At 30.9% G+C, this 15,414-nt stretch overlaps 1 protein-coding gene across 1 annotated transcript in view; it reads right to left on the reverse strand.

Annotated features, from left to right (window-relative positions):
• LOC107443900 (uncharacterized) overlaps window positions 1–10,615 on the reverse strand; it is a 60,534-nt gene extending 49,919 nt beyond the window's left edge. Inside the window, exons 1-3 of the mRNA XM_087165428.1 lie at window positions 10,480–10,615; window positions 8,516–8,724; window positions 5,217–5,266 (exon numbers count right to left, since the gene is read on the reverse strand). Of these exons, the coding sequence (XP_087021554.1) occupies window positions 5,217–5,266; window positions 8,516–8,653 (188 nt within the window). The 5' untranslated portion in view covers window positions 8,654–8,724; window positions 10,480–10,615. The remainder of the gene's footprint in view (window positions 1–5,216; window positions 5,267–8,515; window positions 8,725–10,479) is intronic.
• Window positions 10,616–15,414: the final 4,799 nt, after the last annotated feature.

The raw sequence follows: 15,414 nt of genomic DNA on the forward strand, positions 1-15,414 counted from the left end.
TGAATGTAAAATTAGCATTTAATATCATTCGCGTTAGAGAATCTGACATCGACAAAACTGGTTTTGTAACCGCTTACGGACATTACGAATTTCTTCGAATGCCATTTGGTGTCACTAATGGTTCATCTACGATGGCAAGAACAATAAAATGTGTTTACGATTACCTTGCTGAACATAGCGTAAATACACACATTGACAACATTTCAACGTCACACGATGATTTTGATTACCACCTTAAAGTTATTTACAATATTTTTCAAGCTACTCGTAAAGCTGGATTCAAGCTAAATCCGATAAAGTCACAATTTGCTGCATCAGAAATTTCCCTTTTTGGTCGAATTCTTTTCCAGGATGGTGAAAGTCCTGATCCAGAAGACACAGCAGCAGTTGAACGATACTCTGTTTCTAAAACAATTCAAGAAGTCCGCAGTTTTCTTGGAATCGCTTATCAGTTTAAAAAGCACTTCGAAATTATGCTCTAATTGCAAAACTACTCACAAATATTCTCAAAGGATTAGAAAAGAAGGCAAGCTGTGCAGCAATCACTTTAACTGATGACAAAAATTGAACATTCGAGACTTTGTAAACCCCGATCACTACGGTTCCTATTCTTGCGTATTTCAAACAAGGACTACCAACCTTTGTAGAAACTGAAGTATCTTATTCAACACTAGTTGCATGTTTATCGCAAGAGCAAAATGAAAAACGATGTGTTATTGAATATGCATCACTGATTTCAAAAGATGCTGAGACACGCTACCACAGCAATTAGCTGGAGTGTGCTGCTGTACAATAGGCACTTACTGAAAGAAAATTTCGTCTATATCTTATTGGTCACAAATTTCAGCTGATACGATACAACTATACAACTGGATATGTTGTTACGAAATCATCGCTCAATCGGAAATTCACGTGCTATTTGGTGGATTTTACACAATTTGCTTTATAACTATTTATCGACTTGGAAAATAAAATATTATTTCCGATCATCTCTCACGTTATCCAAAACCAGTTATTTGTGTAACTATTACTGCAAGCCGTGAATCTCGGATTTGTGAAAAACAGAACAGAGATGACTTTTGTCAGTGTATTTTTCGCTTCCTCAAAGAAAATAACCCTAATAAAAAGACTTTGTCAATTACACACAATTACCAGATTGATAACAACACGCTTGTACGGTTTAAAGACAATGGGTTGAAATCTGTAGTGGTGATTCCGATATCTATGAAAGACAGAAAACATTGATCGTTTGCCATGATGTCAGACATATGGATGCCAAGAAAACCCTTCTCAACTTGCAGCAGCGCTATTGGTGGCCACAAATGTGAAAGGGCACTAATATATAAATCCGAAGTGGTCATAAATATCAAATTGTTAATCGTCGAACTGCCAATACTTATGGTTTATTCCAGCAATTGCCGATTCCTACAACACCATGGGAAATTTTATCTGTTGATCACATCATTTGCTTACCGTAATCCAAATTTGTCTACACCAACATGATCTATCTCGCAGCGCATACAGTGACTATATCACAACATCATATTTCTATATGGGCGGCCCAGCCTGTATTTATCAGACAGAGAAACTGCGTTTAGATCTCACAACACGCAACGATTTTTGATTAAAGGCTTAAAGGCAGGACCAAGGCCATAAATAATGTGTACGAAACACATCTAGATAATAAGCGTAGATTTGATCACCATCGATTACATTATTTAAGGCAGGATATCTTTTCCTGTGCGATTAACCTCTACAAGGCGATCATAAACTTTCTCCCATTTATAAAGGACCGTTTCTGATTGTACGTCCAACGAGATCAATTATATCGATCCACGAAATAAACTTTTGAAAGTTGTTCATGTGCAACATCTTTATCCATACTACATGCAAGATGTGCCAGTTATTCAGGAAGAGGAGAACTCGGAAGAAGAAGAAGAATTGGTTGCTGAATTACAAGATCCAATAGAAGACATACAAAGTCCTGAAAATCACTCCAACATCATTTTGAACCGCTATGATCTGCGACTCAATCGACGCACACCTGTATCAATCAGACTTTGACAAAACCTGTCTTTAAGCCTTTAATGTTTGCGCTTCAATGTAAAGCTTCATTTAGCATTGAGGGGGGCCGAATGTAAGGTTCGCATAAGTTTAATTTTATCCCAGTGTACAAAAGTTTAACATTTATATAAAAAAAAAGGTGGAAACAGATTAGATACAGAAATAGATTGCTTCGCTTTAAAATATTTGTCGCTGTTTTGTTTATAAAAATACTTTTTTAAAATATCTTTTAGCTTCTTAACTATATCCTATTAACTAAATTCCTATTGCCTTTCACCTTTACCTTATTCAATGCATAAAACAAATTTTAATGAGTATTTATTATTTTTTTTCGTTTATTTTATGCGAATCAAAAAAATTTTGAATTGTGAGGTATGACATTTTTTCCCTCATATCAAAAAATGTATTTTTTTGCATGGTAAATCACAAAATTTGAGAAAAAAAAGGTTAAATAGTTCCTGAGAAATCAAATTTTAAAAATATGACTTGCAAAATATGATTTCTCAGAAACTATTCGACCGATTTCGCTCACATTTTGTATTTGTCATTGAAAATTACATTCGTTGAAATGTTATGAAAAACTGCATACCTTACAATTCGAAATTGTTTCGACTAGTACAAAATAGAATAGTAAAAAAATAATAAAAACTTACTAAAACTATCTTTGGATAAACAAATTTTGTAATTGTACACAAACAATTTTTCAATTCGCTTAAAAGTTCTTGAGACATGGCGAAATACGCAAAAAGTGAAATTAACATTAAGGGGTCCAAACTTTGGTCCTCTGTTGTGACAAAACAATGGGGATCATATTTCCCAGACTGAAAATACCCCCTATGTTTTGGGGTATCTTCAGTCTGGGTATCTTCAAATCCGATTCCGTTGGAAAAAAAAGGTATGTTTATTTAGAGAAAGTACGTTTCTGTGCCTGATTTCGTAACTTAAAAATATAGCCTGCGCTAATTAATTAGCATGCTTGAAATCACTCCCTTGAATCGTTAAGATCGAGTTCTAAAAAGTGGAGATCCGATCATTAGATCAAAAGTTATCAAGGGTGGCTCTGTTTTTTTTTTAAACGCACCGTTCATCAACTTTGTTTTTCAAAAACACCCTCATCATGACTCATCTACTTCTCCAACGGACATCGATCGAAACAGTGATCTTGCATGTACGGACGGAACTGGTTTACCATTATTATCGTGCACCTGGAAACTAATCACACCTTGATTATTCATGGAATGTATCCGAAACTTTGTGAGTGTGTATTTTTTTCCATGCACCATCCATCTTAATATATTGAATACTTGTTAATAAAAAGTCTTTAGAAACTTAATTTACTAAATGGGTTAACCCTGTAGACTGTCTTCGATTAATTACAAATTAAAGTGAAGTCAGCATTGCTTAAATGTGATTTCAGAACGTACAGACATGTAATAGTTATAGAATATTCTTCTTGTTTATAAAGTAGTTTATATTTCCGTATCTATATAATTCGAAAAACAACAGGAAAGAATCATACGAATTACTTGAAATAGTATCATTTATGTGGATTATTAATAAATTTTTATCGCTTTCTTGGTAAGTATTTTTTTAGTTTTGAATGATAAATTTCAACTAGAATTTAACTATTCTGTTTTTAAGATACATATTGAAATTCATATCGAGATCTTGCAATTGAAAAATTTTATTGTGTGGTGTGTGTCATCTTAAAGTTATGAAGGGATAAGTTATGTATATATTATTTGAAAATAAAATTTTCAAACGAAGAATATTTCATTTGGAATTCTCTGGAGTTATGAAGTAAGTAAGTGTTATGATTTTTAGAGTTAAAATTTTACTTGTAAGTATTTTTTTTGTTGCTGTAATTTGATGATAGTTCACTACAGAATGGTTTTCTACGCCTGATTGAGAATTTTAAAACTGGAAAAAAGAAACAATATGAAAGTTTTTTATTTCAATATGAGGAATTTTCATAATCGCTCTTCTTTATTACAAACATTCTTTATCAAACAAACGTTTTTTAGTTTATAAATAATGATTTTTTATTAAAATTTTAAATTTTTCGATAAAAATTGTTGTCAAAAAACTTTTTTTGCAAAATTAAATTGTATAACGTTATGTGCTCTGTATTCTTTTTGCGTGATTTTAATGTTTGAAGTAATATGATACAGAAAAGTATGGAATGTAAAATTTAAATAGACCTTTCACACTAGATCATTAAATTATTTAGAATGATTTTTCGGGAATTCTAATTACAAGATTTTTTACAAATATTTTCCGATGTGTTTTTGATGCTCCTTCTTTAAAAAAAAGACATTCCATTTTGTTGTCACTTGCATACGAAAGAATATCATAATTTTTTTTTAAAATTTAATAAGCCACAATAAAAAAGGAACTTACCATGCTACACAGAAATCACCAGTGCAACTGATGATCCTGTTGTTCTGCTTGCAGAAATTCGTCTCAAATAACAACGCCCCCTATGGGTCGTTGAGTTCGTGAATTGGGTACTCGCAACTAATTATATGATTGCGCTTGCTCACGTGGTTGTGCATGCTATGTTGAGGTTACATATTTAAGGAATGAGTTTATTATCACGCTGAAACAATTTTCGGATGAAATTTAATCGAATACCTACACGCGACCTCACGCGTATGTGTCGAATCTGATTGGCGTACTCACGTATGACGTCATTGCAATTATTCAATTGTGGCAGTTTTTACAACCCGTGACTTGAAATGTTGTGGCATTTATGAAAGTCTTTCCCGAAAAAGAAAAAGCATTTAACTAATTGCTGACACGTGATCTTAATTTTGCAACCACGATTTTCTCGCTTATGGTGAATTTTTTAAAATATTTTTTATTTAATTTCTGTTTAAATTTCAACATAAAAGTTTTTTTTTGGCACTTTGCGAGTGGCCTAGACAGTATTAAATGCTTTATTTTGTTGGTAATAAAGCTTACAGTTCAAAAGCATAGATATGAGATTGAACAAATTTTTTGCAATATTATTCATGGTTAGAATATAAACTGAAGATTTTTCATGAATTAAATAATCAGGGGAATTGATTTAAAGAATTCATTATGGCAAGAAAAAAAAAGCATTTTCAAATTAACGAAAAAATAAAAGATAAAATTGAATTTTTTGTTACCTTTTTAGGTGCCTTTTTTCATTTTCCTTCAATTCATCTGTTTCACTTGCCTAAAAATAATTTTAAAAAATTAATATTAAGAGAAACATATTTGTATCGAATACTGGATTTTCTGAAAAATTGGAAAAAGGAGGAATACTTAGGCTATCAAAATAAAGCTGTCAAATATCAAGCTTGCTTTTTCCTTTTTTTCGAATTTTTTTTTGTAATTAGTTATTTGTGTATCTTATTTTACTTAAAGTGTTCAGGAGTTTTCTTTGTCACATTACTCTCTTCAGAAAAGCCTAAAAAGTTTAAATTAAAAAAACTTCATGGCTGGCAGCTCAGCGTCAATACTCTTAAGATCATGAAATAAGCAAACAGTTATAAGAACACGTTCTTGAAAGGGACTAGAATCGGACAAAAATTTTTTTTATTTTTTTATTTTTGCGATGCCATAAGTGACAAATGCCAATCACTTTAAACATTTAAAAAATAAGACACGAAAAATCATTATTAGTTGTGGGACCAGAGCAAAGATAAAAATCATCAAAACCAGTTGATTTATCTAATGAAAATGGTAGAAGTAAGTATATCATTAAAAGGGGGCCTTATTATTTTTTTAAATTCCTCTATCGCTCTGATAGGTTTTGCGAAGGTTTGATCAAAGTTTTAGAAAATAGATCTTGTGAAGGAGTGGTCAAAGATACCGAAATATGTAAAAAATTACAGAACAGGGGTTAGAAGTTACGCGATGCAAATAGCAAAACCACTGTAGTCGCTACTTTGCCGTATTTTGTAGTGTAATGCGTAAGATTTTTTCTAAAAAAGGTAGTGTGATAAGTAGTGCAGCACGAAAAAAAAGAAGAAAAACGAAAAGCAGTAGTTTACAGCAATTCCTGGCAACCACTTCTATAGTTAGTTTAGTAAAGGAACGAGGTTGAAATACAATTAATATTTCAATCTGATCTGGTGCAAACCTTACTTGAGTGCGTCAGTAGGAATCAATGAGAATACATCCGTGATCAAGGGTTTTAATATTTCAATCTGATCTGGCGCAAATCTTACTTGAGTGCGTCAGTGGGAATCAATGAGAATGCATCCGTGATCAAGGGTTTTAATATTTCAATCTGATCTGGTGCAAATCTTACTTAAGTCCGTCAGTGGGAGTCAATGAGAATGCATCCGTGATCAAGGGTTTTAGATTTAATCTATAGTCATTCTGAATCATATCAATTTGCTCATAACATGCTCTCAAATGGAAATGAAAATTCCGATAAAATCACAAAAATGATCGAAGCTGAGAGGCATGTTAGCAGTCGTAACATTACCCAGGAGCTAAAGATCAACCATAAAACAGTTTTAAATCATTTGCACAAAACTGGATTAAAAAAGAAACTTGATGTTTGACTGCTGATCCAATTAACACAGAAAACCGCGATGAATCAAATTTCCATCTGCGAGACCTTGGTCAAACGGAATGAAATCAATCCATCTCTTCGATGGTGATGGGAAATGGTTCACATTGTGCATTGGTCAGAGCAGGGTGGAGCAACTTAGACGGTGACCGAGCCAGAACTAAAGGGTCGGAAGGTTCTTTTGTTCCTTAGGTGGGACTGGAAATGAATAATTTATTACGAGTTGCTGCCATTTGGCCAAACAATAAATATCTACTGTCAACAACTAGATCGTCTAACCAGAAACGGTCGGAATTGATCAACAGGAGAAGTGTTGTGTTCCATCAGGACATGACCAAGCCACACACGTGTGTAGTGACACATCAGTAATTCCGAGAGCTTTGTTGAAGAGTTTTGTTGTCCATATAGTCCAGACTGGACACCTAACGATTACCTTATTTTTCTTGCATTGCAAAACTTTCTTAGTGATAAGAAATTGGCATCAAGAAAAGATTGTGAAAACTGATTACTAAAGTTCTTTGCTAATAGTGACCAAGAGTTCTATGAGCGAAGCATTTTGAAGTTATCTTTTAAATATTAACAAGTTATAAAACAAAACGGTGCATAATAGACCAAAATTGGTAATGCAAAACACGCTAAATAAATACTCATTAAAATAATACACTTTAAAAAATAATTTCTTTCTTTTTACCCAACCTAATAAGATATAACATAACCATTTTGGCCATTAAACAAAGTCCATCAGCCTCAAATGATAAGATTGCATAAAACTGTCTAAAAAGTTATCTGAACCGAATTACCTAGTTTGTTTACAATCTATATATGTATATATTTTTCTTATGTGGCACCGTAAACTCAAGTATATCTCTATCTATCGGTAACACTAAAGTTGTTATTCATTGTGTTAGTTTTTTGTAAATAATAATTTAATTGGTGTGAAAAAATTAATCCCACACTACGTATTTATTTAGATTCCTTTTTTAGGTTGTTTTAAGTAGTAATTTAAGTAGTGTCGAATAGTTAGTAATACGTTAAGTACTTATTTAGAATAATTTTGCTTTTTTTTTAAAAATAAAACTTAGTTTTGAAGTAATTATTTAGATAAATTTTTGATCCTTACTAAAATGGCTGGAGAAATTTTAAACATAAACGGTGCTATGGTGCAGCATACTGTCATACCAATTATAATGAAATCTGGAAAAAGGTAAGCTCCGTCCACCGATAATTATCGGTGACAGAGCTTGCCTTTTTCGAGTAGTAGCCGATACGATACTCAAGTTATGGCTCGAGCGATAACCGAGGAAGAAGTACAGCACGCTATGGAACATTGAGATGAGTTTTCAATCTTATCTCATAATCTAATTTATATTAATGTAGCTCTAGTGAGATGTTAACAGCCAAGGCAATCGAACGTGAAGCAGAAAGATCATCAAATAATTTGTAATTTCTCTGTAGATGTCTCTTATCTTCTTAAGCCTCAAGTACACATCTTGGACAACATTCGTACAATTTTATCACTTTAAATTTGATATTTTTAATTTTGTTTGTATGCTTTAGAAAGCGATTATCTGCGTAAAAATATAATTGAAATTAACCTTGTTGGCTAGAATTTATAATTAAAATGAAAAATTTAATCACGAAAAAAGATGCGAATGCTAATAATTTTTTTTTTAAACTTTTTGCCTAGGTGCAAATATGTTACCAAATTGGAACATAAGCAGTCAAATAAGTTTCAAAATGCTAAAAAATATTTGTCTACTTTTTATGTATAAAAAACTTCTGTATTAAGAGAATTATTATTATTTAATGTTTAAGTGAGTTAGTTAGCTCCTTTTTATTATCCTTAGTCAAAGAATTTCGCTAAAAATCGAACCCTCCCTGACAATTAAATGTTTCACTTACTATTTCCTCAATTAGTTCCTCCTCTGTAGAGTTGCTTCCAAATACTGTTTCTTCCGGAGGTTCGTAATGTCTAAAAAACCCTTGCTTAGTTCTAAAAATCTTCTTCCGTGGCGTTTGACCATATTTTGTCTTGACCATATTTGCGAGTTACAACTTCTCCTTCTATTTTTTATATCCAATACCTTTATCCATATCCAATACCATGAAATCTGGAACAAAATAATACGTAAATACACAACATACAGGACATTTTTTGCTGTTTTGAAACCTGCTCCCATTTTTTCGAAATTTGAAAAATCTAAATGATAAAAAAGCAATTGATATTTATAATGTAAGGGTAAGGCATTGAGTTGAAATTGAGTTTTTGACAATCCTAAAATTATTTTCCCAGTCACATCAGCTCATTAAGATGTCCTGGAATCTTGTTTTTATTGCATGAATGCTAATTCTCTTGTTAACGATGTTAGTTGCTTATCACCTCTCCAATGCGAGTAGAAGTGCATTCTATCCTGATCTGTCCCCTCTAATCCACTGCATTTTTTCTTGTTCTGCTTCTCATCTTTTTTCTCTCTCGGCTACTGTGGTTCTTGTAGTTTTGTTTCTCACCTTTATTTTCCATTTTTCGTTGGCAACTTTGCTGTTTTTTATGTACTTAAAATCACTTTGGTTTTCTCATTCACGTCTTAAAAATGGACATTTTTTATTGAAGCCCTTGATACATGTCGACCGTTATTTGCTATTCATATATTTTTGAAGCGAATGAAATGTTTAATCAGATAATACTTTTCCAATTCAGTTTCCGGTGATTATTTATTTAACAAGACATATTCATAGTTACGACCATTTTGCTCAGAAAAAAAGAATGCTTTTCTAAACTTTTGCTAATAAGCCAAGAAGGCTTAACTATATATATATATATATATATATATATATATATATATATATATATATATATATATATATATATATATATATATATATATATATCAATATGGAGATTGATATATATGGAGATTGATTATTGATATATATATATATATATATCAATATATAGTTCAAAATGGAGAATAAAACAAAGAAAAATTATAGACACATGAAAAAAGGGGGGGTGGGAAATAATAAGTAAAAAAATAACAAACAACATTTTATTTAAAAAAAAAATGTTCATTAAAAAACCGGTAAAAAAAAACAAAAAAAGCCGGAAAAAAAAAGATATAATCTTTTCTTAACTTTCTTTAACTTTCTTAGTGTTTCCTTGTATTTATTTATTTATTATATATATATATATATATATATATATATATATATATATATATATATATATACATATATATATATATATATATATATATATATATATATATATATATATATATATATATATATATATATATACATATATATATATATATATATATATATATATATATATATATATATATATATATATATATATATATATATATATATATATATCGTTGTAACTTTTATTCTAATTGCTGCCCCTCCTCTATGACAAACAATTTACGTAATATTTTATTGATCTTGTCTTTGCAGATCTACAACAGTCACACAACACGTAAACACGATTGTCGAAGGATAAAAAACTACTTCAAAACATACTTTTTAACTTTTGATGAGTCTTGAGAATGCGCTTACCCCTACATTTTTAAAGCAAATGAAGAGTTAACATTCTAAAGTATACTTGCTCATATAGAAAAAATATACATTTATCAATAATCAAAAACAGAACAGATTAAAAAGTGCCATTAAATAAGAGATGGATTAATAATTTACATTTATAACTTTAATTAATTTCAGGTTCATGACCGCCCACAATTTCAAGGACTTCATTAAATACCAAACCATCTGATTATCGGCCCAATAAGGCCCCCAATAGCAATAACAAACAGTCTAAGGTCAGTATATTTTTATGCTACGTAGAGATTAAAAGAAATTCTTACCAAGCAAGAAAACCATCGGGAAAAGAAAAAGCTTATAATGAAGTGCAGTAGCTCTTACAGAAATCTAAAATGAAACTAAAGTCATGTAAATCTAAGTCAAAAGATTAAGTCATATCTCTAGATAGACATTATCAGAATAAAACGTGCCCCCGTGAATTTGTATTACAACCCATACAAATTTTGCCCTTTATACATGTCAAAACACCACTTTCTGCTATGGAGAAATGTAATTGATTGAATTTTACATTATTTTTGAGATTATTTTTATAACTCAATGCTTTTTTTTTCTTCACTTCTGTTACAAATTACAATTCGTTAACAAGTTTTAAGGTTACTTAAAATTCTTTTTCCCATATCAGTAACTGAGATTATCACTGAAAAAAAAATAACTATAGTCTGATAGCTGGATAAAAAAGGGCACCTGGAAACAATTGATTTCGTGAAGTTTGCTATCAGAAATAAAATGATAAGGTGATTTTTTTTCTCTATATTTTCACTTTGTGCAGTTGGCAACAACAAGGTCTCAGTGATAAGAAAGCAATCGAGTTTCAGAGAGAGCTGGGGAAGCATTGTCATAATCAAATAATTGAGTTCGAAATGGCTGTTATCGTGTTGTTACTTGGAATCTATTTATATAACTACGGGGATGTTTGAGTGTTTGTTTTCTGTGGTTTGAACAATTTCCAAAAGTCAATTCTAGCATAAAAATGCTTAGTTTCGCAATTACTTACAAGTTCTATTCCGAGGATGAAGTTTTAAAAAAAAATTTCAAGGGTAATAAATAAATATTTATTAACGATATACAAAAAAATAACGATATACAACTAACTTGTAGAGTACCAAAAAAATGTAAAAAAAATAATAAAAAATAAAAAGCACACAAGAAAAAAAAAAGATTTTCTTTAAAGTCTTTCTATAAAATCATCATATCTCTGCGTACTAAGATTCAATCTTAACGGTTCGAGGACCTAATCTTATACAAGTTAATTAATTTAAGCAAAAGATATTTCAAATTACGAAATCTTGTATATAAATTGAAATCTTGTAAAATAACTCGTTGAGTGCTGAGAAAAAAAGCCACAATCTTTAAAGACTTATTATAAAATCATCATATCTCTGCGTACTAAGATTCAATCTTAACGGTTCGAGGACCTAATCTTATACACGTTAATTAATTTAAGTAAAGGATATTTCAAATTACGAAATCTTGTATATAAATTGAAATCTTGTAAAATAACTCGTTGAGTGCTGAGAAAAAAAGCCACAATCTTTAAAGACTTATTATAAAATCATCATATCTCTGCGTACTAAGATTCAATCTTAACGGTTCGAGGACCTAATCTAATACACGTTAATTAATGTGAGATAGAGTTCTAGAACATGATCCGATCATTATATTAAAAGTTATTAAAGGTTTACTTTTTTGCGCAACGTACAAAACATTCGTGAGAGAATTTTAGGGAAATAAATTATACTTGAGAAGGTTAATGAAAGAAAACAGAACTATCTCGAAGTATTTGTTTTTAGGGAACCCAAACAACCTTAGTTTTCTTTCCCGAAAAACGTGACATTCCTTGTTGATAATAAATAGTTACGTGAGTTACGTCTCGTGAAAACACTGTAAAGGGATTGAGACGTTTCTTAAGCATTGATTTTGATATGTAGTTTCAGCTTCGACGAAAAAGTAATGGTAACAGATAAACCAGTTGCAGTCATTTAGAACTCTCAGCAAATATTGGTCACTGGTGTCGAGGCAGCTGGATAGGTAATATTTTTCCATTGTATTTAAACTAGATTTATAGAGCACTCAAACTTATTCAATTGGAGTTTTCATTATATGGAGCTGGAGCATATAAAAATTAAAAAAGCTTCCTTCCCCTTATGGGAGCTTGTAACCCCTATAGGTCGCGTTCCCAGAATGAGGATAGGGGAATGCCTCCATGGATGGTGTTTTCAATATAAATGTAAATAAGAACAATCTCGAGCTCTTGACCCGTTATACTTCCGGTTAGAAAGTATACAGCTGCTTACTGCAGCTTGTTATGCAAAGCGATATTTTCAGAAGGATAATTTTTTTTTAATAACAGAAATAAATTTATGTAATTTCTGAGTTCAAATCTGGTAAATTTCATAAGATATTAATGACATTAAGTCATTTCGGTGAGTTTGAAGTGAAAGTTTGTTTTGGTTATTTATAGATGTAATGTTTAAAAAAGGTGACGTGGTTGCTAGATTTAGAAAGAGCTATCTTTATTGGCAGTTCCGGATTGGCCTCTTTTCACTTGTTTATTACTGTTTGTTCCTGTTGCAAGTCGAGCACCATCATTCGTTAGCATTAGCATATTGTTCCAGCAGCGAGATTAAGTTCATTTTACGAATTATCATTTAAGTTTAAATTTTGAAGTTGGTATAGTGTTGACAAGGTAAGAAGTGTTTCATAACAATTCTTTTTTTACAAATGACAATTCTTATAGCGATTCTTCTTTTCAAATACAAATAATAAACCAGGTAACAAATATACGTATGCCAGAAATACTACTCAAGAGAATCTCAAAACTCAATAATTACATTGTGAGCCAATAGCTTCAAAATATACCGGAAACAGTAACCCGGAAATATAATCAGTAAAAACCTTGCAGTGCACCCTAGTATAGAAAACATCATCCAATGGATCCTTCTTGGGGTGGTAGAAGGGAAATAAAATACTTTCCGCGGATAAACGGGCAGAAGTTAAACCTTTTTGGCTTTGGCTAATCTCATTTCCATAGATTGCCATGACCATTTCGGACGTCTTTGGTGCTATTTGATTCCTCTGCACTACTTGGACAAGATAACAACAACAAAGGCTTCCTTCGAAAATTTTTCTTTACTTCACTCATTTGGACGCGTCTATATTTCTATGCTTCACTTTTTTTTTAAAAAGAGAGTGAAAGTAATTCGAAAAACAAAACAAGATAAAAACAAACAAAAAAAGAAAGTTGAGTAAACTTGAAATGTTTGAATAGTTAGATCCACTCACAAAACAGTAATCTATGCATATAGTAAAATAAAGAGTTTGTGTGTGTCTGTATACAGGATTTTAGTAAAAACCGAGAGCTCTAAAAATACGACATTCGACACGAAACTGAATGAGTACAATTGTAAACAAATGACTAAGACCTATTTGTGATTTTTTATATATATTTTTAATTCAGAGACATTTACGAAATGGAATTTTCTCATTGGCTTAGTGGAAACCATTGTTTTAAAGTGAACTATAAACGATTCAGTTTCGTAAAATATTTTTAAATGATTTTTGCTAGCTTAAAGCTCTAATAAAAAAAATTGTTTATGGTGCGTTCTGTAATACTTACTTATTTTTTATTCGTTATGCCACGCTATCTGAAGGATCAAAGTGATCATGCAGCAAAACGTCACCAAATAAGTATTACTAAGATATTTCAAACCAACTAATTATTTTGTTTATATAATAGTTCTCTAATAGTTCTCTCAATAAGTTCTCTATAAGTTCTCAATAAGTATATAATAGTTCTCTAATAGTTCTCTCAATAAGTTCTCTATAAGTTCTCAATAAGTATATAATAGTTCTTCTCTCAAAACGTGTTACTATAAAATTAACCAATTTAAAATCAACGGTAATTGAAATTTAAAAAATTTGCCCTGATAAGCAAAATTAATGAAGAAATGAAACTAATTCATTGAGAATAAACAAAAAAAAAATATTATTATTGATGCCAATGGTAATTAGTAGTTACTAAATGAAGTAAAATAATAAGCTATGCACTATAAAGAGTAAAATTAATGGAGAAATGTTACTAAACCCTGTTAGAGAGCATAAAAAATCCGCAAACTATTGTTGACGTCAATGATGTTTAATTAATTTTGGTAATAATTGAAAAAAAAATAAGCTATGAAATGAAAAACCAAATTAATGGAGAAAATGTCTGTATGGAGAACTGTAAAAAGTCGCCATATTATTCTTGACTCCGATGATGATTAATTTTGGTAATAGGCACAACTGACGTCGTGGTAATTGGTTAAGCTTTAATGGATACAAAATATACTCTTATATGGGTAGAAAGTATTTTATGAGTAAATTTGATGCCAATTGCAACTACGCCAAAGCTGTTCATTCTTATGATAGATTTTCTAAGCCCTTCGAAGATATAAGTACGGGAGAGAGTTGCTTGAGTGTGGCAAAGTATCATGAGTTGCCTCGAGCAACAGCATTATGCTAGATGATAGTGCATACAGTTAATCTTTATTTTGATGGGATGAGTTACTAAATGCATGTTTTGCTTTAACTAATAACGTAAAGTTACCGAGGAGGGCGACAAATAATAATAAAATAATGTTATAACACCCTCAGCTTTATTATTTGTGTCTGTATTTGTCTTACAGTGCTGATTTTGCAGTGCTTTTCAGAACTGATTTGTTGATGCTTATTCTTTTCATCCCGTACGAAGAACGGGCATTCAGCTTGTTAAAATAAAATAAATAAGTATTTTTTTAGACGTGATCACTTCTGTAAAATTATTTCTGTACAGTGCATGGTGTAGACATTAATAATATTCAGACAAAAATGTGAAATGAAGTAAACGAGTAATTTTTGAATCATTGGATTCATAAACAAAACAATAATTAAAAATGAAATAAATAAATATTCAGTGCATAGAGGGGAAAACAACATCAGTTCCTCGTAAGGACAAACTATTTGGACTTATATAAGTAGTTGCTTAAAACTTTTCTTGCAAACACTAATAAAATGATTTAAGGACAACTGGTTTTACTGTTTAACTATAAGTGCTTTATCAATCATGTTTTTTGCTGTAAATATTTTTTTCTAGCATTTTAATGCTACTACGAATTTATGTGGAGAAGAAGCTATTTTTAGCACCCAAATTTAATCAGTATTTGATGCCTTTTGATTATGTC

This window comes from Parasteatoda tepidariorum, chromosome 6 (assembly GCF_982258835.1).
Source record: "Parasteatoda tepidariorum strain Cologne lab strain chromosome 6, Ptep-v5.0, whole genome shotgun sequence".
NCBI classification, from domain to species: Eukaryota; Metazoa; Arthropoda; class Arachnida; order Araneae; family Theridiidae; genus Parasteatoda; species Parasteatoda tepidariorum.